General features: G+C 44.7%; 1 protein-coding gene across 6 annotated transcripts in view; it reads left to right on the top strand.

The window, feature by feature from the left end:
- Positions 1-22,140, top strand: part of LOC139163734 (transducin-like enhancer protein 1) — a 111,642-nt gene that overhangs the window by 12,134 nt on the left and 77,368 nt on the right. For all 6 annotated transcript variants that reach the window (XR_011558515.1, XR_011558516.1, XM_070744751.1 and 3 more), the window contains exons 2-5: positions 6,580-6,686; positions 13,621-13,778; positions 18,733-18,796; positions 21,846-21,890. Coding sequence is in view for 4 of the 6 variants with exons in the window: in XM_070744751.1 (XP_070600852.1) it covers positions 6,663-6,686; positions 13,621-13,778; positions 18,733-18,796; positions 21,846-21,890 (291 nt within the window). In the remaining 2 variants the exon portion in view is untranslated. The remainder of the gene's footprint in view (positions 1-6,579; positions 6,687-13,620; positions 13,779-18,732; positions 18,797-21,845; positions 21,891-22,140) is intronic.

Below are 22,140 nucleotides of genomic sequence, written 5' to 3'. Positions count from 1 at the left end.
CGCACAGGGCGTCTACAGGATCAGGGCTTCGCATTTCAAAGGAGTCCAGGTCAGTTTTCCCCTCGGTTTCGATCCCAATCTAGAACCACCAGGGGCAGAGGTTCCCGTTATCAGAGAGGATCCTCTTCTACCAGGGCTTCCAAAAGAGCCAGATGGTAAGTTTTCCTCCTTTCCCATAGGCGGTCGCCTAGCCTGGTTCTCTTCCGCCTGGCACCGTTCTTGTAAGGACCCCTGGGTCATTGACACTGTGGAAAGGAGCCTAAGGTTAGAGTTCATTTCACCTCCCCCTAACCGTTTTATTTCTTGTCCTTCTCCCAGTTCCCCTCCATCTCGTATCCGAATGGAGGAGGCTATTTCTCATTTGTTGACTATTAGAGCTTTTCAACCGGTCCCCTCTCTCCAGAGAGGTTTAGGCTTTCTCCCATCCTCTTCATGGTCCCTAAGACCTCTGGAGGCTGGAGAGCCATCTTAGATCTAAAAAAATTGAACCGGTTCATAAAATATAGGATTTCAAAATTCATTCCTTATCTTCCATTTTTAGCAGCTCTACATCGGGGAGACTTTATGGTGTCTCTGGATCTCACGGAGGCCTTCCTCCATATCCCCATTGTCAAGGTCCATAGGAAATTTCTGCGCTTTGCCTTTCAAGGCAGGCATTTTCAGTGTAGGGCCATGCCATTTGGGCTCTACTCAGCTCCCAGAGTCTTCACTAAACTCTTGGGATCCTTGGCGGCTCATATCCGGGCTTCTCCCATTCATATTTTATGTTATTTAGATGACATTTTAATTCATGGAAATTCCAGAACTGGGTGGCGGCAGACCTCTCTTTTACCATGTCGGTTCTACAGAATCATGGTTTCTCCATAAATCTTAAAAGGAGCCACCTTGATCCATCCACTTCCATTCTGCATCTGGGAACTATCATTAATTCTGAGTTATCCCAGGTTTTCCTCTCCACTGAGAGAAAACGCAGCCTTTTGGATCTCATTGCTCGCATCCTGCCCCAGCAATCTACCTCCATTGCCACCCTATCTTCCCTTTGGGTAAAATGGTGTCATCTATTGGTATTGTCCCCTGGGCCTGTCTTCACGCCAGGGAACTACAGTGGCTTCTATTACCTCCCAGAGATCGGGCCACAGCAACTCGAATCGTCGCCATTCCACCGACGGTTCGCAGATCCCTCAAGTGGTGGACTTCTCCAGCCCTAGACAAGGGATCTCCCTTCCAGTGCCCCGACCAGTTGTAGTCACCACAGATGCCAGCCTCTCGGGCTGGGGAGCCCACGCCCAGGGTCTTTTAGCTCAGGGCACATGGGCACTGGAGGAGGCTTCCAGGCCCATCAATTGATTAGAATTAAGAGCCGTGTCTCTAGCTCTAAAACAATTCCAATCTCACATCTCCAACCAGCATGTGCCGATTTTCACCGACAATATAGCCACCAAAAGCCATATTTGCAGACAGGGAGGCACAAGAGCCTAGGCCCTCAGGAGGGAGGCCCTGAAGTTAGGCCTTTGGGCAGAGAAGAATCTCCAGTCGCTTCTAGCCGACCACATCTCGGGGAGCCTCAACGTCCAAGCGGACTGGCTCTCGCGAGCGACCATAGATCCAGGCGAGTGGAATCTCCATCAGTCACTGTTCCACCAAGTCTGCCTCAGGTTCGGCCATCCAGTGTTGGATCTATTGGCGACCAAAGCCAATGCCCAGCTCCCTCACTTCATCTCCAGGTTCCCGTCTCCGGGAGCAGAGGCAATCACTGCCCTCAGGAGTCCTTGGCCTCCAGGTCTATTGTATGCCTTTCCTCCAATTCCAATTCTGCCAGACGTGATCAACAAAATCCTCCTGGAGAAGGCCCGAGTAATTCTGATTGCCCCTCACTGGCCTCGCAGGCCCTGGTTCGCGGACCTCCAACAATGTCCGTCCAGGACCCCTGGCGACTCCCCGTTTTCGGAGGATATGTTGCGACAGGGGGCCTCCTTCCATCCAGACCCAGAGTGGTTCCACCTCACCGCCTGGTTATTATCCGGAGGGACTTAGACCTGCGAGGGTATGACCCGGACACAGTGGAAATCATTCTGAAGTCTAGAAGAGGGTCTACCAACCGGATCTACGACCATACTTGGTCCAAATTCCATCAGTGGTGCTTGCAGAAGGGCTTATCTCCCCTGTGTCTTCCCACCCACAGGATAATCACCTTCCTCATGAAAGGCTCCCACCAAGGCCTCTCTACCAGCACCATCCGCCGACACCTGGCCGCCATCTCTTCCGTCTTGGCGGGGCCTCGCAGGCAGCCCCTCCGCTCCCTTCCAGAAATCCAAGAATTTCTAAGAGGAGTGGCCAACTTCAGGCCTTCTAAGATCCACAGATATCTCACCTGGGACTTGCCACGGGTTCTCCACTCTCTTACTCAGGCACCTTACGAACCCCTGAACTCTGCGTCCCTCAGGTACCTATCCTTCAAGGTAGCATTCCTGGTGGCGATTACATCCGCCCGACGCATATCTGAGTTGGCAGCCCTTTCTATCAGACAGGACCTTTGTCAGTTTCACCAGGACAAGGTGGTTCTGCGACTGGACCCCACCTTTCTACCAAAGGTCAGTTCCATGTCCCACAGATCTCAGGATATCATATTACCTTCCTTCTGCCTCCAACGAGAGCATCCCCTGGCAACTAGATGGCACACTCTGGATCTCACTAGAGCGCTAAAGGTTTATATCCAACGCACAAGATCCATCCGGAGGTCTGAAGCACTCTTCATAGCCTACCATCCCAGATCCTTGGGATCCAGAGTGTCTTCTACAGTAATAGGTCGTTGGATCAGAGGGACCATCTCTAAGGCCTACGAGACAGCTTCCCTTTCCATTCCAAGGAATATTACAGCGCATTCCACCAGAAGTGCTGCCACATCTGCCGCTTGGGCGACTCAGGCTCCGTTGGAAGAAGTCTGCAAAGCAGCCACTTGGGCCTCGCCAAATTCCTTCATCAACGATTCGTACGCATCAGCGGACGCTGCCTTCGGCAGAAGAGTACTCCAATCCGTTATCTCTCACGATAGCTATGTACTCCCACCCTAGGGACCTATCTCTTGGGTATGTCCCATGTGACTGCTGGACCCACTCCTTCAGTACGGAGAATAGGCGTTGATTGCTTACCTGAACGCCTCTTCTCGTACGGTGAGTGGGTACAGCAGTCACTTCCCTCCCTTTGTGTGGTCTTCTTTACCTTCTATTCTATTTTCTTATAACACATGAGAGTTGAACATTAAAGAGCTTCACTACTGAGCCTAGTCTATGGATTCGCGAATTCTGGGGAAGGGGCGGATCCAGCACTCTTTTTTAATACTAGGCTCAGTTCCAACGGATTGGACAGGAGCAACCCATGTGACTGCTGTACCCACTCACCGTACGAGAAGAGGCGTTCAGGTAAGCAATCAACGCCTATTCCATGGTTAACCGATCCATTTCTGCACAATCAATTTTTTAAAAAAATTGTCTCTTTATCTCCAGGTAATTTTGAGTCCTTCCATTTTTGTGCATAGGTGATTCTAGCCACCGTCACAATATGTAGCAGTAAATACTTAATATTTTTGGAGTGTATTTTCCTAGAAATTTATGCTTCCTGAAATCTGCAGCCTTGGGAATTGGAAGGAGGAGGGGTGCATGGATAAAACGTCCTTGACATGCCCAGAGGCGGCCTTGTTCACCCTGTAATTTCCTTCTGAGCAGACAGCAAATATCCTTCCGGTCTGTGAAAGAGCCTTTGAGCGGTCAGATGGCTTTTGCAGCATCTCTCAAAATTGACGACAAGAGTTTTGGGTTTTTAATCGGTTTGGGCAAAAATCTCTAGTGAGAGCATGTGGCTTTCCAAGCCGTCTTTGGAGGTAGTCCTCGACTTCACGACCGCAATAGGGAGTAGAATTTCTGTTGCTAAGTGAGACGGTTGTTAAACCTCCAATTTTTTTTTTTTGCCTTGGCTTTTAAGCAAATCGGTACAGTTGTTAAATGAAATGGGAGGTCGTTAATCAAAACCGGCTACTCCCCATTGGTCATAAATAGTGGTCACGGCACTGTGAGAATCATAAATGCAGGCTGGTTGCCAGACGTCCACATTTTGATCATGTCACAGGGATGACGCAGTGGTCGTAAGTGCAAGGACTGGTCATAAGTTATTTTATTCAGCCCGTTTCAGTCACTAAATGGATAGTTGTAAGTCGAGGATTACCTACAGGCCTCAGTGGGCAGAATTTAGGTTACCAAAGCTTGTAATATTTTGGGACCTGTGGATTTTATTTCTTTTGGTGGTTTTATTGCTTTTTTAAAAATAGAGTAGGTTTTAGTGATTTAAACTATATTTCCCCCCCCGCGATGGGTTCTTTATTGCTATCCTAAATCAGGATTTAAGCCATGGTTGCAAAGAAGAGAATGCAATGAATAAACCAGAGTCAAATGGAATTTGGTTAGAAGTGAGGAAGGGCTTTCTAGACCTCACCAACAAAAAGATATTGACAAAATTGAACGGGTCCAAAGACGGGCGACAAGAATGGTGGAAGGTCTTAAGCATAAAACGTATCAGGAAAGACTTCATGAACTCAATCTGTATAGTCTGGAGGACAGAAGGAAAAGGGGGGACATGATCGAAACATTTAAATAGGTTAAAGGGTTAAATAAGGTCCAGGAGGGAAGTGTTTTTAATAGGAAAGTGAACACAAGAACAAGGGGGCACAATCTGAGGTTAGTTGGTGGAGAGATCAGAAACAACGTGAGAAAGTATTATTTTACTGAAAGAGTAGTAGATGCTTGGAACAAACTTCCAGCAGACGTAGTTGGTAAGTCCACAGGAACTGAAGTTAAACATGCCTGGGATAAACACATATCCATCCTAAGATAAAATACAGGAAATAGTATAAAGGCAGGCTAGATGGACCACGAGGTCTTTTTTCTGCCGTCAATCTTCTATGTTTCTAGAAGAGGCGATGACCCATACTTTGGAAAGGAGAAAAGAACTATGTGAAAGGCTTTTCTGGGGTGCTAGTCCTCATGAGTCTCTTGTTACCCTTACAAACAAAAAGGATGGCAATGACCCGCCAATACATGACTTGTGGGTTTCTTTTATTTCTGATTCATTTCTTCGCCGCCCATCTTGCTTCGAGGCGACTTACTAGTATGTGGTGTAAAATACATTAGGTGTAAAATAATTAGATGCCGATAGGCAACCCTGTTCCATCCAATAGAGGGACGTTTTATGACTGCTGGAATAATGTCCGTGACTCGCTTTTAAAAATCGGGTCAGCCGTTTCTAGACTGCTAAGGCTTTTCGCTTGTAGGTTTGTATTTAAAATGTTAAAGTTCTGCGTTTCTCAACCTTTGTTAAAGTTTTAAGACGGGCGGACTTCAGCTGGCAGAATCGCCTCAGCCTGCATGGTGGTTGAGGGAATTCTGGGAGTTGTAGTTTCCTCATCTTAACATGGCGGAGATCTTGGTAATTTCCTACTTGAGATCAGGCTAAGATAGAATTCTTTATTGGCCAAGTGTGATTGAACACACAAGGAATTTGTCTTTGGTGTATGTACTCTCGGTGTACAGTGTCCCCTCGATTTGTGCGGGTTCGAACTTCGCGAAAAGTCTATACGATGGTTTTTCAAAAATATTAATTAAAAAATACTTTGCGGGTTTTTCCCTATACCACGGTTTTTCCCGCCTGATGACGTCATATGTCATTGCCAAACTTTCATCCGACTTTAATAAATATATTTTTAATAAACTTTAATAAATAATCATGGTGAGTAATGATCTAAGTGGTTGCTAAGGGAATGGGCAATTGCACTTTAGGGGTTTAAAGTATTAAGGGAAGGCTTGTGATACTGTTCATAGCCAAAAATAGTGTATTTACTTCGACTTTCGCGGGCAGTCTCGGAACGCATCGCCCGCGAAAATCGAGGGAAAACTGTACATAAAAGAAAAAGATACATTTGTCAAGAATCATGAGGTCCAACACTTAATAATTGGCATAGTGGTCAAATAAGCAATGAGGAAACAATCAATATTAATAAAAATCTTAAGGATACAAGCAACAAGTTACAGTCATAAGTGGGAAGAGATGGGTGATTAGAATGATGAGGAAAATAACTAGTAGTAATAGTATTGCAGACCTAGTGAATAGTTTGACAATGTTGAGGGGATTATTTGTTTAGCAGAGTGATGGCGTTCGGGGGAAAACTGCTTTTAGTGTCTAGTTGTCTGGTGTGCAGTACTCTGCAGCAAGGTTTTGAGGGTAGGAGTTGAAACAGTTTGTGTCCAGGATGCGAGGGGGTCAGTAAATATTTTCACCGCCCTCTTTTTGATTTGTGCAGTCTACAGGTCCTCAAGGGAAGGCAGGTTGGCAGCCATTGTTTTTTCTGCAGTTCTGATTCTCCTCTGAAGTCTCTGTCGGTCTTGTTGGGTTGCAGAACCAAACCAGACAGTTATAGATAGGTAGGTAGGTAGGTAGGTAGATAGATAGATAGATAGATAGATAGATAGATAGATAGATAGATAGATAACCAACGTTTCTGATTTAACCATGTAACCATATTATTCTCCCTAGGTTACCCCAAGAAAGTGGGCTCCCCAAACCGGAAGAGGTTGTGACCTTACCTAAAATCACAAACCTATGGTTGATTTACAAGAATGTTTTCCCAAAATCGGCCCTCGGTAAGTTATGCCTGGCTTTTTAGATTTCCCTTCCCACTTCCAGGTTTGGTTTCAAATGCCAACAAAAAAACATTAATAGTATGTTTTCGGTTGATTTAAACCCAAACGTCAGTGTTTCAATGATTGATGTGTTCCAGAGTATTGGGATCATTTTAAAAAAAATTGTTTATTTAATATCTGTCCCTCCTTGATTACTTTAAAAAAAAAATGACTTCAGCCAGCCAACATCCCTAATACTCTTTGCTCCTCCTGTTTTCCCCAGAGCAACAACAGTCCTGTAAGGTAGTTTGGGCTGAGAGTCGGGGATTGGCCCAAAGTCACCTGGCTGGTTTTCATGCCTAAAGTGAAATTAGAACTCCCAGTCTCCTGGTGATTGGCCCAAAGTCACCCAGTTAGCTTTCATGCCTAAGGCGGGACTAGAACTCACCGTCTCCTGCTGATTGGCCCAAAGTCACCCAGCTAGCTTTCATGCCTAAAGTGAAATTAGAACTCCCAGTCTCCTGGTGATTGGCCCAAAGTCACCCAGTCAGCTTTCATGCCTAAGGCGGGACTAGAACTCACCGTCTCCTGCTGATTGGCCCAAAGTCACCCAGCTAGCTTTCATGCCTAAATGTCTCCTGGTGATTGATCCAAAGTCACCCAGCCAGCTTTCATGCCTAAGGCGGGACTAGAACTTACTGTCTCCTGGTGATTGGCCCAAAGTCACCCAGCTAGCTTTCATGCCTAAAGCGGGACTAGAACTCAATGTCTCCTGGTGATTGGCCCAAAGTCACCCAGCTAGCTTTCATGCCTAAGGCGGGACTAGAACTCACCGTCTCATGGTGATTGGCCCAAAATCACCCAGCTAGCTTTCATGCCTAAGGCGGGACTAGAGTTCACTGTCTCCTGATGATTGGCCCAAAGTCACCCAGCTAGCTTTCATGCCTAAGGCGGGACTAGAACTCACTGTCTCCTGGTGATTGGCTCATAGTCACCCAGCTACCTTTCATGCCTAAGGCGGGACTAGAACTCACCGTCTCCTGGTGATTGGCCCAAAGTCACCCAGCTACTTTTTGATGGCTGAAGTAGTGGTTTTAATAAGGGAAGGAGACCAAAATTGGAAAAATTGAGACTCTAATGAGAAAAATAGTTCAGTGAAGAACTGACCTTCTGAAATTGTTTCCTAGATTGATGATTGATTGAGTGATTATGTTTATTGAGTTATGGTTGACTCAGTGATCACATAGACCAGATGTCGGCACTCGGTGACTCCCTACCGACCTGCTCTCTGTCCCGAGACACTGGCCCAACCCAGCCCTGGCCGACGCCAACCTCGCTAACACAAGAGCTGACGCGGTGGGAATGGGATCCGCGAGGAGGGTAAGACGGAAAGAGGGACAGGAGCAAGCACAAGCTGTGGCGGCATCTTCCCCGAAGACAGCCTGCCTCCACCTGTCAGGCCGGAAGTCGTCTTGTGGAGTTAGAGGCTTTGGCCTACCAAGAGGAGGTGGTTGGTCTTCCCTGACATAGACAGATAAACTCCAAATTTGGTCCTTCAAATCCTCTATTCATGCCTAACTTGCATCTGTAAATCAAGTCCATTCCCCTTCGTTCTGGCCCTCCCCTTCTTCCCTTCCCTCTTTCCCCAGATCAAAGCTTTCTCTAGGGAGTTGACCTTTTGCATCGATTGACCAATTAATTACATTCCAACAAATCACTGTCAGTTCCTAGCGACCACATAGATGGATTTTGTCCGTGGAAATCTCTCCCCAACCTGGTCCTTTGGCTCGTTCAGTGGTACGAATGGTCGTGCAGAATGCAGCTGCAAGAGCAATCATGGGCTTTCCCAAATATTCCCATGTCACACCAACACTCCGCAGTCTGCATTGGTTGCCGATCAGTTTCCGGTCACGATTCAAAGTGTTGGTTATGACCTATAAAGCCCTTCATGGCACCGGACCAGACTATCTCAGGGACCGCCTTCTGCTACACGAATCCCAGCGACCAGTTAGGTCCCACAGAGTGGGCCTTCTCCGGGTCCCGTTAACTAAACTGTCGCTTGGCGGGACCCAGGGGAAGAGCCTTCTCTGTGGTGGCCCCGACCCTCTGGAACCAACTCCCCCCAGAGATTAGAATCGCTCCCACCCTCCTTGCCTTTCGTAAGCTTCTTAAAACCCACCTCTGCCTCCAGGCATGGGGGAATTGAGATACTCTTTCCCCCTAGGCCTTTACAATTTTATGCATGGTATGTCTGTATGTATGTTTGGTTTTACAATAGGGGCTTTTAACTGTTTATATTGGATTGTCATACGCTGTTTACTACTGTTGTTAGCCGCCCCGAGTCTGCGGAGAGGGGCGGCATAGAAATCCAATCCAATCCAATCAATCAAAACCTCCAACTCCATATACACCCTTCCTTCTCCTCCTCTTCCTCCTCCTCCTCCTCCTTCTTCCTCTCTTCCTTCCACCTTTCCCAACATCACAGCCTTGGCCGGAAAGCTGGCAAAAGTTAATAGGAGCCTGTTCAGGGCTGCCACATGGAGCAAGAATTGTTCTGTGTTTTCTTGACTTGTCCAGAGAATAGAAGAACAGCATAACAAGAGTTGGAAGGGACCTTGGAGGTCTTCTAGTCCAACCCCCTGCTTAGGCAGGAAACCCTACACCACTTCAGACAAACGGTCATCCAATCTGTGTGAGAGAAAGAGATGATATACAGTGGTGCCTCTACTTACGAGCTTAATTCGTTCCGTGACCAGGTTCTTAAGGAGAAAAGTTTGTAAGAAGAAGCGATTTTTCCCATAGGAATCAATGTAAAAGCAAATAATGTGTGCGATTGGGGAAACCACAGGGAGGGTGGAGGCCCTGTTTCCTCCCAGGAGATTCCTAGAGAGGCCCCATGGAGGCTTCTCCCCGCCTTTTCCATCCCTGTTTCCTCCCAGGAGATTCCTAGAGAGGCCCCACAGAGGCTTCTCCCCATCTTTTCCGTCCCTGTTTCCTCCCAGGAGATTCCTAGAAAGGCCCTACGGAGGCTTCTCCCCGCCTTGTCCGTCCCTGTTTCCTCCCAGGAGATTCCTAGAGAGGCCCCACGGAGGCTTCTCCCCGCCTTTTCCGTCCCTGTTTCCTCCCAGGAGATTCCTAGAGAGGCCCCACAGAGGCTTCTCCCTGCCTTTTCCGTCCCTGTTTCCTCCCAGGAGATTCCTAGAGAGGCCCCATGGAGGCATCTCCCCTACCTCTATTCTATACCTTGTTGAGTAAACATTTCTAGTGAGCAAACTCCAATGCTTGGAAATTGTTCTGTGGGACTTCTTATAAAACGCCGAAGTGGCAAATGTTTAACCGGCTGGGATGAACTCGTGCCTTAAAGCCAAACAAGAGTTCGTTTGATGGTGCTTGGCTGGTGGGAAATCATCTCTAAGCTGATTGGCACTTCAAAATTAAAAATATCTTTTGCATCGTTTTGAATGCCGCAAATTGGCCTAAGACACCTGGAGCAGAAGGCAGTAATTCATCATGCACAAGCAGTGAAGATGTGTCATGTGCCCTGAAAGCAGATTTTTCTGGTGTGGGTTGGTTAAAGCATTAGGCCAGGGGTCCCCAAACCTTTTACACAGGGGGCCAGTTCACTGTCCCTCAGACTGTTGGGGGGCCGTACTATAAAAAAAACCCTATGAACAAATCCCTATACACACTGCACATACCTTATTTAAAGTAAAAAACAAAATGGGAACAAATACAATATTTAAAATAAAGAAGTAATAAGTAATTAAGTAATTAATAATTAAGTAATACAGTAATTTATACTTCTTTATTAACAAGTAAATTTAAACTTAAATCAACAAACTCCATTTCTCCTTCCTTCCTTCCCTCCCTCCCTCCTCTCCACTTCTCTCTTCCCTCTTCCTTTTCTCTCATTTGTTTCATTTTTCTCTCCCTCGTTGTTTCTCTCCATCATTTTCTCATTTTTCTCTTTCTCTCTCTCTCTCTTTTCATCTCTCCCTCTTCATTTCTCTCTCCCTCTCTATCTCTCCCTCTTTCTCTTTCTCTCTGTCCCTCTCTTTCTCTTTCTCTCTCTCTTCTCTCTTTCTCTCACTCACTCTCTTTCGAACTCTCCCTCTTTGTATCTCTCACACTTTCTCTCTCCCCCTCTCTCTATTTCTCCCTTTCTCTCTCTCCCTTTCTATCTCTCCTCTTCATTTCTCTCTCCCTCTCTATTTCTCCCTCTTTCTCTCTCTTATTATATCGATTGATAAAATCTCGTGTGCTGCCGCGGGCTGGTTAAAAGAACTCAGCGGGCCGCATCCGGCCCGCGGGCCGTAGTTTGGGGACCGCTACATTAGGCCATCAACCTGTGGCCCGTGGGCCATTGGGGGGGGAAATTGGTGGTGTGTGAAGAAATCTGGGTTCTTGGGCCTGATGTGGCTGAGAGCAATTAGTCCACTCTAGGAAAGGAAAGGAGAGGAGATAGAGGAAAGGAAAGGAAAAAGGAAAGGAAAGGAGAGGAAAGAGGAAAGGAGAGGAGAGAAGAGAAAGGAGAGGAGAGGAGAGAAAGGAAAGGAAAAGGAAGAGGAGAGGAGAGAAAAGGAGAGGAGAGGAAAGGAAAGGAGAGGAGAGAAAGGAAAGGAAAGAGGAAAGGAGAGGAAAGGAGAGGAAAGGAGAGGAGGGAAAGGAAGATGAAAGGAAAGAGAAAAGGAAAGGAGAGGAGAAAAGAGAAAGGAGAGGAGAGAAAGGAAAGGAAGAGGAGAGGAGAGAAAAGGAGAGGAGAGAAAGGAAAGGAAGAGGAAAGGAGAGGAGAGGAAAGGAGAGGAGAAAAGAGAAAGGAGAGGAGAGAAAGGAAAGAGGAAAGGAGATGAGAGGAGAGGAAAGGAGAGGAGGGAAAGGAAGATGAAAGGAAAGAGAAAAGGAAAGGAGATGAGAAAAGAGAAAGGAGAGGAAAGGAGAGGAGAGAAAGTAAAGGAAGAGGAAAGGAGAGGAGAGGAAAGGAGAGGAGAAAAGAGAAAGGAGAGGAAAGGAGAGGAGAGAAAAGAAAGGAAAGAGGAAAGGAGATGAGAGGAGAGGAAAGGAGAGGAGGGAAAGAAAGAGGAAAGGAGAGGAGAGGAAAGGAGAGGAGAAAAGAGAAAGGAGAGGAAAGGAGAGGAGAGAAAGGAAAGGAAGAGGAAAGGGGAGGAGAGAAAAGGAGAGGAGAGAGGAAAGGAAGAGGAAAGGAGAGGAGAGGAAAGGAGAGGAGAAAAGAGAAAGGAGAGAAAAGGAGAGGAGAGGAAAGGAGAGGAGAGAAAGGAAAGGAAAGAGGAAAGGAGATGAGAGGAGAGGAAAGGAGAGGAGGGAAAGGAAGATGAAAGGAAAGAGAAAAGGAAAGGAGAGGAGAAAAGAGAAAGGAGAGGAAAGGAGAGGAGAGAAAGGAAAGGAAGAGGAAAGGAGAGGAGAGGAGAGGAGAAAAGAGAAAGGAGAGGAAAGGAGAGGAGAGAAAGGAAAGGAAAGAGGAAAGGAGATGAGAGGAGAGGAAAGGAGAGGAGGGAAAGGAAGATGAAAGGAAAGAGAAAAGGAAAGGAGAGGAGAGGAGAAAAGAGAAAGGAGAGGAAAGGAGAGGAGAGAAAGGAAAGGAAGAGGAAAGGAGAGGAGAGGAAAGGAGAGGAGAAAAGAGAAAGGAGAGGAAAGGAGAGGAGAGAAAGGAAAGGAAAGAGGAAAGGAGATGAGAGGAGAGGAAAGGAGAGGAGGGAAAGGAAGAGGAAAGGAGAGGAGAGGAAAGGAGAGGAGAAAAGAGAAAGGAGAGGAGAGGAGAGAAAGGAAAGGAAGAGGAAAGGAGAGGAGAGAAAGGAAAGGAAGAGGAAAGGAGAGGAGAGGAAAGGAGAGGAGAGGAGAGAAAGGAAAGGAAAAGGAAGAGGAGAGGAGAGAAAGGAGAGGAGAGGAAAGAGGAAAGGAGAGGAGAGAAAGGAAAGGAAAGAGGAAAGGAGATGAGAGGAGAGGAAAGGAGAGGAGAGGAGGGAAAGGAAGATGAAAGGAAAGGAGAGGAGAAAAGAGAAAGGAGAGGAAAGGAGAGGAGAGAAAGGAAAGGAGAGGAGAGGAAAGAGGAAAGGAGAGGAGAGAAAGGAAAGGAAAGAGGAAAGGAGATGAGAGGAGAGGAAAGGAGAGGAGAGGAGGGAAAGGAAGATGAAAGGAAAGGAGAGGAGAAAAGAGAAAGGAGAGGAGAGAAAGGAAAGGAAGAGGAAAAGAGAGGAGAGGAAAGGAGAGGAGAAAAGAGAAAGGAGAGGAAAGGAGAGGAGAGAAAGGAAAGGAAAGAGGAAAGGAGATGAGAGGAGAGGAAAGGAGAGGAGGGAAAGGAAGATGAAAGGAAAGAGAAAAGGAAAGGAGAGGAGAAAAGAGAAAGGAGAGGAAAGGAAAGGAAAGGAATGGAACTACAGCTCAGCTCTGGAATATGCGACTCACTTTCCCAACAACATCAGCAAGTCAAATAAGTTTCAATTATTTTGTAATAATTGCACTACCTTTAATAATTTTGTTACAATTAAACAACCTTTAAAGATTTTGTTATGATTAAATAAGCATTTATAATTTTGTTATGGTAAATAGGTGCATTGCATATTAATAAAAAATTGGAAGCCCTCTGATCATTATTTTACAAACGTATTTATCTTTAAAAAATAATATTGGTGGTCTGCGGGACTTAGAATTATGGATTTGGTGGTCCACGGGATTTAAAAGTATGACCTTGGTGATCCCTGAGATCCAAAGGGTTGGGGACCCCTGGGTTAAAGCAGTTCTAGATTTATAAAAGTTTTCCTCCAAGCAATTCTTCCTGTCCAACCGTGAACTTCAACTCCCAGAATTCTCCATCATTATTATGTGAATCCAGGTCATTGAGTGAACCCATTATTTGCAAGCAAGGGGACTAATACTGGCTGTCGCATGAGGCTTGTTCCACCATGAATAATTTCGCCCACTCTCTCCATCTCCCTCCCAGGCTCACCTACAGACGCCACCTATGGCCACCACGGCTGTTGCCGCGGCGGCTGCCGCCAGCGTCGTATCAACCGCCCCACAGGCTTTGAAATTGACGTACCCGGAGATTTTGGACCGGATCAAAGAAGAATTCCAGTTTTTGCAGAACCAGTACCACAGGTTAAAAAAAAAAAGAACGTTCATTTTCCAGGGGGAGGATGTTGACCTGGGTGGATGGGACGGCTTCTTCCTTTGATACTGGTATGTGTGTGTGTGTGTGTGTATGTGCGTGTGTGTGTGTATACTGAAGCCAGCTTTTCAATCTCTGATTTACCGTATTTTTTGGAGTATAGGATGCACCAAAGCTTCCCCCTTTGACTTGGTCCGAATTTTGGCCACATGACTTTTCTGGCCCTGTTTCCTCCCATGTGATTCCTAGAGAGGCCCCATGGAGGCTTTTCCATCCCTGTTTCCTCCCAAAAGATTCCTAGAGAGGCCCCATGGAGGCTTCTCCCCGCCTTTTCCAGCCCTGTTTCCTCCCAGGAGATTCCTAGAGAGGCCCCATGGAGGCTTCTCCCCACCTTTTCCAGCCGTTTCCTCCCAGAAGTTTCCTAGAGAGGCCCCACAGAGGTTTCTCCCCACCTTTTCCAGCCCTGTTTCCTCCCAGGAGATTCCTAGAGAGGCCCCATGGAGGCTTCTCTCCACCTTTTCCAGCCCTGTTTCCTCCCAGAAGTTTCCTAGAGAGGCCCCACAGAGGTTTCTCCCCACCTTTTCCAGCCCTGTTTCCTCCCAGGAGATTCCTAGAGAGGTCCCATGGAGGCTTTTCCAGCCCTGTTTTCTCCCAGGAGATTCCTAGAGAGGCCCCACGGAGGCTTCTCCCTGCCTTTTCCAGCCCTGTTTCCTCCCAGAAGATTCCTAGAGAGGCCATACAGAGGTTTCTCCCCACCTTTTCCAGCCCTGTTTCCTCCCAGAAGATTCCTAGAGAGGCCCCACGGAGGCTTTTCCAGCCCTGTTTCCTCCCAGAAGATTCCTAGAGAGGCCCCGTGGAGGCTTTTCCAGCCCTGTTTCCTCTCAGAAGATTCCTAGAGAGGCCCCACGGAGGCTTCTCCCTGCCTTTTCTGGTTACAGTTTTGCAGTCTCGGGTTTGTAAGTGGAAAACGGTTCTTGAGAAGAGGCAAAAAAAATCTTGAACACCCGGTTCTTATCTAGAAAAGTTCATAAGTAGAGGGGTACCCGCATTTTGATTCTCACTGAGCTCAAGGGTGATTCAGCCTTGCGTCCTTCTGTGGTCAGTAAAATGAGGACCCAGATTGTTGGGGAGCAATAGGCTGAACTCTGTAAACCGCTTAGAGAGGGCTGCAAAGCACCACGAAGCGGCATATGAGTCTTAAGCGCTGTCGCTATTGCTTTCAACCAAAGCCATTTTGGAGAAAAGCAGCCCCCTTTTGCTGAAGCCGTGAATAGATTATGCAAATTAGACAGGGGCTAGAATACATTATGCAAATTCAGACCTGCATTTGCATGACTTATGCAGGGAACCGCGTCGAGCTTTCCTTCCTTGGGAAAAAGTTATCTTTGATCGGCACGGTTATTTGCGGTTTTCTAAAAGGGAAAAGACACCGTAGCAGGAATGGGGTACAAGATTAGGCTGGAGTTGTGTGAACAGGGCTCTCTAAAGTGCGCAAATCAGGGTGTCAAACCGAAGCCATCTCGAAGCCTCAGTGTTGCCACATTGGCGTTGAGGGTTTTGTAGCCAAAAATAATTTCTCTTGGGAACCAAGGACATTCTCACACCTGGCCAGGGGAAGGAGGGGTGAGGTCACCAGGCAACCAGACCGCACCTTCATTGGACCATGGAGATGATTGTTTGTTTGGTTAAGGGAAAACTTATAATTGGTGAAAACCAGAGTCGGTTTTCAATAGATCTGTGCCAACAGTATTTTTCCACTGGAAATGGATGTTTTTAAATCATTTGTCTAAGCAGGGGGTTGGACTATATGACCTCCAAGACCCTTTTCCAAGTCTTCTCTTCACTCCTATTCTAATTCTTTCCTTATTCTCTTTTCTTCTCTTCTCATTCTCATTCTATCCTTATTCCTTCTGTTCTGTTCTATTCTTATTCTATTCTAATTCTACTCCATTTCTATTCTACTCTAATATATTAGAAACATAGAAAGATAGAAGACTGACGGCAGAAAAAGACCTCATGGTCCATCTAGTCTGCCCTTATACTATTTCCTGTATTTTATCTTACAATGGATATATGTTTATCCCAGGCATGTTTAAATTCAGTTACTGTGGATTTACCAACCACTTCTGCTGGAAGTTTGTTCCAAGGATCTACTACTCTTTCAGTAAAATAATATTTTCTCATGCTGCCTTTGATCTATCCCCCAACTAACTTCAGATTGTGTCCCCTTGTTCTTGTGTTCACTTCCCTATTAAAAACACTTCCCTCCTGAACCCTATTTAACCCTTTAACATATTTAAATGTTTCGATCATGTCCCCCCTTTTCCTTCCGTCCTCCAGACTATACTCCTTCTCTCCTCTCTTCTTCTCTCCTGTTCTAATTCTATCCTTATTTCTTCTCTTTTCTTTTTTTCTCTTCTCATTCTCATTCTATCCTTATTCCTTCTGTTCTGTTATGTTTCAGCTTCAATCGCAACAACACAAGAGCACGCAACAGATTCAAACTTAATACGAACCGCTCCAAACTTGACTGTAAAAAATATGATTTCAACAATCGGGTTATCAAAGCGTGGAACTCATTACCAGACTCAATTGTGTCAACCCCTAACCCCCAACAATTCTCCCTTAGACTCTCCACGATTGACCTCTCCAGGTTCCTAAGAGGCCAGTAAGGGGCATACATAAGTGCACTGGTGTGCCTTTCGTCCCCTGTCCAATTGTCTTTCCTTTCTTCCACCTATCTTATATATTCTCTTCCTTTCATATATCCTCTCCTCTAAGTTCACTTTTACCCTTATATATATTACCACATGTCTATTTTTCTTCCTATGTATTTGTATATTGGACAAAATGAATAAATAAAAATAAATAAATCCTAATTCTATTCTAGTCTATTCTACTTCTACTCTACTCTATTCTATTCTCCTTCTCTCCTCTCCTCCCTGTTCTAATTCTCATTCTAATTCTATCCTTATTTCTCTTTTCTTCTCTTCTCATTCTCATTTTGTCTTTATTCCATCTATTCTGTTCTATTCTATTCTTCATTTCAATATTCTATCTTATTCTAATTCTGTTCTGTTTTAATTCTAATTCTATCCTTATCCCTTCTCTTCTCATTCTCATTTTATCCTTAATCCATCTATTCTGTTCTGTTCTCTTCTAATTCTAATTCTATCCTTACTCCATCTATTCTGTTCTAGTCTATTCTATTCTATTCTATCTTATCCTATTTTAATTTTAATTCTATCCTTCCTTCTCTTCTCATTGTCATTTTATTTTTATTCCATCTGTTCTGTTCTATTCTAATTCTTATTCTATCCTTTCCATCTGTTCTATTCTATTCTACTCTACTCTATTCTATTCTATTCTTACTCTATTCTTACTCTATCCTTATTCCATCTGTTCTGTTCTACTCTACTCTACTCTACTCTATTCTATTCTATTCTTACTCTATTACTCTATCCTTATTCCATCTGTTCTGTTCTACTCTACTCTACTCTATTCTATTCTATTCTATTCTTACTCTATTCTTACTCTATCCTTATTCCATCTGTTCTGTTCTACTCTACTCTATTCTATTCTATTCTTACTCTATTCTTACTCTATCCTTATTCCATCTGTTCTGTTCTATTCTATTCTACTCTACTCTACTCTATTCTATTCTATTCTATTCTTACTCTATTCTTACTCTATCCTTATTCCATCTGTTCTGTTCCGTTTTAACTCTAATCCGATCTTTATTCCATCAATTCTAATCTATTCTAATCTATTCCATTCCATTCCATTTCCATTCCATATGATATATCCAATAAATCTATTATTTGAGGAATCCACCTGCCCCGGAGTTTTGCTTGCTATGGGTCTATTACTTGAAACCCTGACTCAGGGCGTCCACAAAAACGGAACTGCAGCCTGCCAAAAAAACCAGGCCACTCAAACAAACAAAGTCCCATCCATGGGATGAAGGCAGCACGCAAAACCACGTCCCTTTGGGTCACTGAGAAAAACCTCTCCACGGAATTTGGTCCCTGGTACCCCCAGAGATTGTGTGTGTGTTGGCCTAGAGCATTGGTCTCTAACCTTGGCAACTTTAAGTCTGGCGAACTTTAACTCGAGGTTCGATTACTGCAACGCTCTCTACATGGGGCTACCTTTGAAAAGTGTTCGGAAACTTCAGATCGTGCAGAACGCAGTCGCGAGAGCCGTCATGGGGCTTCCAAGATTCACCCACATTTCTTCAACACTCCATGGCTTGCATTGGCTGCCGATCAGTTTCCGGTCACAATTCAAAGTTTTGGTTATGACCTTTAAAGCCCTACATGGCATGGGACCAGATTACCTCCGGAACCGCCTGCTACCACACGAATCCCAGCGACCGATAAGGTCCCACAGAGTTGGCCTTCTCCGGGTCCCGTCGACTAAACAATGTCGTTTGGCGGGCCCCAGAGGAAGAGTCTTCTCTGTGGCAGCCCCGGCCCTCTGGAACCAACTCCCCCCCGGAGATTAGAACTGCCCCCACCCTCCCTGTCTTTCGTAAACTACTCAAGACTCATTTATGCCACCAGGCATGGGGGAGTTGAGATATTCCTTCCCCCTAGGCCATTACAAGTTATGCATGGTATGTTTGTATGTATGTTTGGTTTTATTATAAGGGTTTTTAGTTGTTTTATTAATTGGATTGTTACATGCTGTTTTTATCATTGTTGTTAGCTGCCCCGAGTCTGCAGAGAGGGGCGGCATACAAATCCAATAAATAATAATAATAACAATAAATAATAATAATAACTCCCAGAATTCCCCAGCTGACTGGGGAATTCTGGGAGTTGAAGTCCGCCAGGCTTAAAGTTGCCAAGGTTGGAGACCCCTGGTCATCCAGAGCACCTCTGTTTCTTCAAAGGAGATCGAAGGGTGGTACAATCTGCAGTCTTCCTTTTGTTTTCACAGCTTGAAGCTTGAATGCGAGAAACTGGCCACGGAGAAGACAGAAATTCAGCGACATTACGTCATGGTGAGCAGCGTTCCTGATGTGGATTAAATGCCAGGCTGAGCTTTCCTGGAAAGGGAGTTTTGGAGCCTCTTCATTGGTCTGTGGTCGAGGATGATGGGAGCTGTAGTAGAAGAGCTGTAGTAGGGAGCTGTGAGCCACCCCAAGTCTTCAGAAAGGGGCGGCATACAAATCTAAATAATAATAATAATAATAATAATAATAATAATAATAATAATAATAATAATAATAATAATGCAATCATCGGGGTAGTGAGTGGACAGGTTTGACACTCTGCTAGCTGTGTTGGGATACAAGAGCTACATTTTTCCAGCTGAAAAAAATCTGTTCTTTATTAATAATAATAATTAATAATAATAATAATAATTTATTAGATTTGTGTGCCGCCCCTCTCCGAGGATTCGGAGCGGCTCACAACAGGACAATACACAATATACAAATCCAATAGTTAAAAACAATTTAAAAACCCCTTATAAAAATAATCGTGCAACTCAAACAAACCATACATAAATTATAATAGCTAAGGGGTATATTAATTTCCCCATGCCTGGCGACATAGATGAGTTTTCAGAAGTTTACGAAAGGCAAGGAGGGTGGGGGGTAGTCCTAATCTCCGGGGGGAGTTGGTTCCAGAGGGCCGGGGCCGCCACAGAGAAGGCTCTTCCCTTGGGCCCCGTCAGACAACATTGTTTAGTCGATGGGACCCAGAGAAGGCCAACTCTGTGGGAACTAATTGGTCTCTGGAATTATTATTATTATTATTATTATTATTATTATTATTATTATTACTATTATTATTATCTTCAAATATTTTATACTTCAAACAACAAAACTATAACAGAATGTCAAGACAATAAACATACATTTCAATACAACGTTATATATCAGTTTGGGTTTTGGCTTGCGAGTCTGTCAGTCCGTATAAGGTTTTTATAAGTGTTCTTATATTCGTCAAAATGGACAGTCACGGTTTCATGCAAATATACAATATACAAACTAAATATAAACTTTAACTCTGTTCTATTTGTTAAAGATACTGTCTTTCTTGCCAGCATCTGCTTTTTAATTCATTTGGAGTTTCCCTAAGGAGCCTTTTAGTCTCTCTGATAAATACCACTCCGTCAGAGTGAATTGACGTATCACTGTAAAAAATCTGTTCTGACCCAGCTCCCCAAACATGACAAACCCTCTGAAGTTAACCCAAGGATTCTTGGTTACTTCCCACACCCACAAGTTCATCCCATTGACCAGTCTCCTTCATGCCGAGTTTGTTACTCCCATCAACGTCCGGGCAGGTGTCAAACAAAGGATGACCTTGAGAATCTAGAAGGTATTTGTTATGGCTACATTTCTACTTCCCTCATGCACAGCCCCTCCCAAATTCCCACAGCATGAATACAGTCCAATGCATAAGCCATTGTTTTGCCGCAAGTAAAAAAAGTACTGTGGGAATTGGGGAAGAGTGGTTGCGTGAGAGAGAAAAATATTAGCCACAACAAATTCTTTCCAGAGATTCAAGGTCATCTTTTGTTCAGCACCAGCTGGAAGTACAGGGGAGGATCGTGGACATTGAGAGAACCAGAGTGGTCCATGTGATGAACTTGTGGGTGTGGGGGACAAAGGATGAACCTTAACCTGGGTGCAAAACTAATGGAAAATTTAGAGTCAGGTTGACTACAGTTCTTATACCACATGACTCTGTTAATAAATTAGAACTTGGAAGAAGGCCAAAGTTTGGACTCTGATTCATTTCTCGGGGTGTTAACTGGGAGGCTGACATATAATATGTGGCAGGCCAAAGTCTCCAAATCAAATGATGATGGCTTTGGCCTGACATGCAGGAGGTTTTTTTAATAGGAAAGTGAGCACAAGAACAAGTGGGCACAATCTGAGGTTAGTTGGGGAAAAGATCAGAAGCAAGGTGAGAAAATATTATTTTACTGAAAGAGTGGTAGATCCTTGGAACAAACTTCCAGCAAATGTGGTTGGTTTAATCCATCCTGGGATAAACATAGATCCATCCTAAGATAAAATACATTAAATAGTATAAGGGCAGACTAGATGGACCATGAGGTCTTTTTCTGCCGTCAATCTTCTATGTCAATCTTAGGGACCCCCTTCTGCCGCACGAATCCCAGCGACCGATTAGGTCCCACAGAGTTGGCCTTCTCCGGGTCCCGTCGACAAAACAATGCCGTCTGGCAGGACCCAGGAGAAGAGCCTTCCCTGTGGCGGCCCCCGGCCCTCTGGAATCAACTCCCCCCAGAGATCAGGACTGCCCTCACCCTCCTTGCCTTTTCACAAACTCCTAAAAACTCACCTCTGCTGCCAGGCATGGGGAAATTGATTCCCCTTGGCCGTCCTATTTTATGTATGGTTTGTTGGGATGTATGATTGTTTTTATATCAAGGGTTTTAATTGTTTTGTTTTTAATCATTGGATTTGTATTGTATATTGTTGTTGTGAGCCACTCCGAGTCTTCGGAGAGGGGCGGCATGCAAATCTAATTAATAATAATAATAATAATAATAATAATAATAATAATAATAATAATGTGGAATACGAAGATCTAAAAATCGAGGTGCAACGACTCTGTCATAAGCCAGTGAAAGTGGTCCCAGTGGTACTTGGTACGCTGGGCGCAGTACCAAAGGATCTCAGCGGACATTTGAAAACCATCGTAATTGACATAATCTCCATCTGTCAATTGCAAAAAGCCGCTTTACTGGGATCGGCAAAGATAATTCGCCGCTACATCACGCAGTCCTAGGTGCTTGGGAAGCGCCCGACTGGTGATGAAATACGAAATCCAGCATAGTGATCTCGTTTGCTGTGTTGTACTGACATAATAATAATAATAATAATAATAATAATAATAATAATAATAATAATAATAATAATAACAACAACAACAACAATAGTAATAATAATAATAATAATAATAATAATAATAATAATAATAATAATAATATTGTCTATGTTCTTAATAGGGGTAGGAAACTCCTTTATAGGAATTCCACAGCTGACTTTTCCGTTGCTTTTTGTCTTCCAGTATTATGAAATGTCCTACGGGTTGAACATCGAAATGCACAAACAGGTAAGTGGACACGCGTGTTTGAGGCAGGCATTGAAATCTCTATAGGTAGTCCTTGATTTACGATCACAATTGGAACCAGAATTTCAGTCGCTAAGCAATATATATATACAGTGATACCTTGTCTTACAAACTTAATTGGTTCCGGGACGAGGTTCTTAAGGTGAAACGTTTGTAAGACGAAACAATGTTTCCCATAGGAATCAATGGCAAAGCGATTAATGCGTGCAAGCCCCAAATTCACCCCTTTTGC

This window comes from Erythrolamprus reginae, chromosome 1, assembly GCF_031021105.1.
Source record: "Erythrolamprus reginae isolate rEryReg1 chromosome 1, rEryReg1.hap1, whole genome shotgun sequence".
In the NCBI taxonomy this organism is placed as follows: domain Eukaryota; kingdom Metazoa; phylum Chordata; class Lepidosauria; order Squamata; family Dipsadidae; genus Erythrolamprus; species Erythrolamprus reginae.
This window is presented reverse-complemented; position numbering and strand designations above follow the sequence as displayed.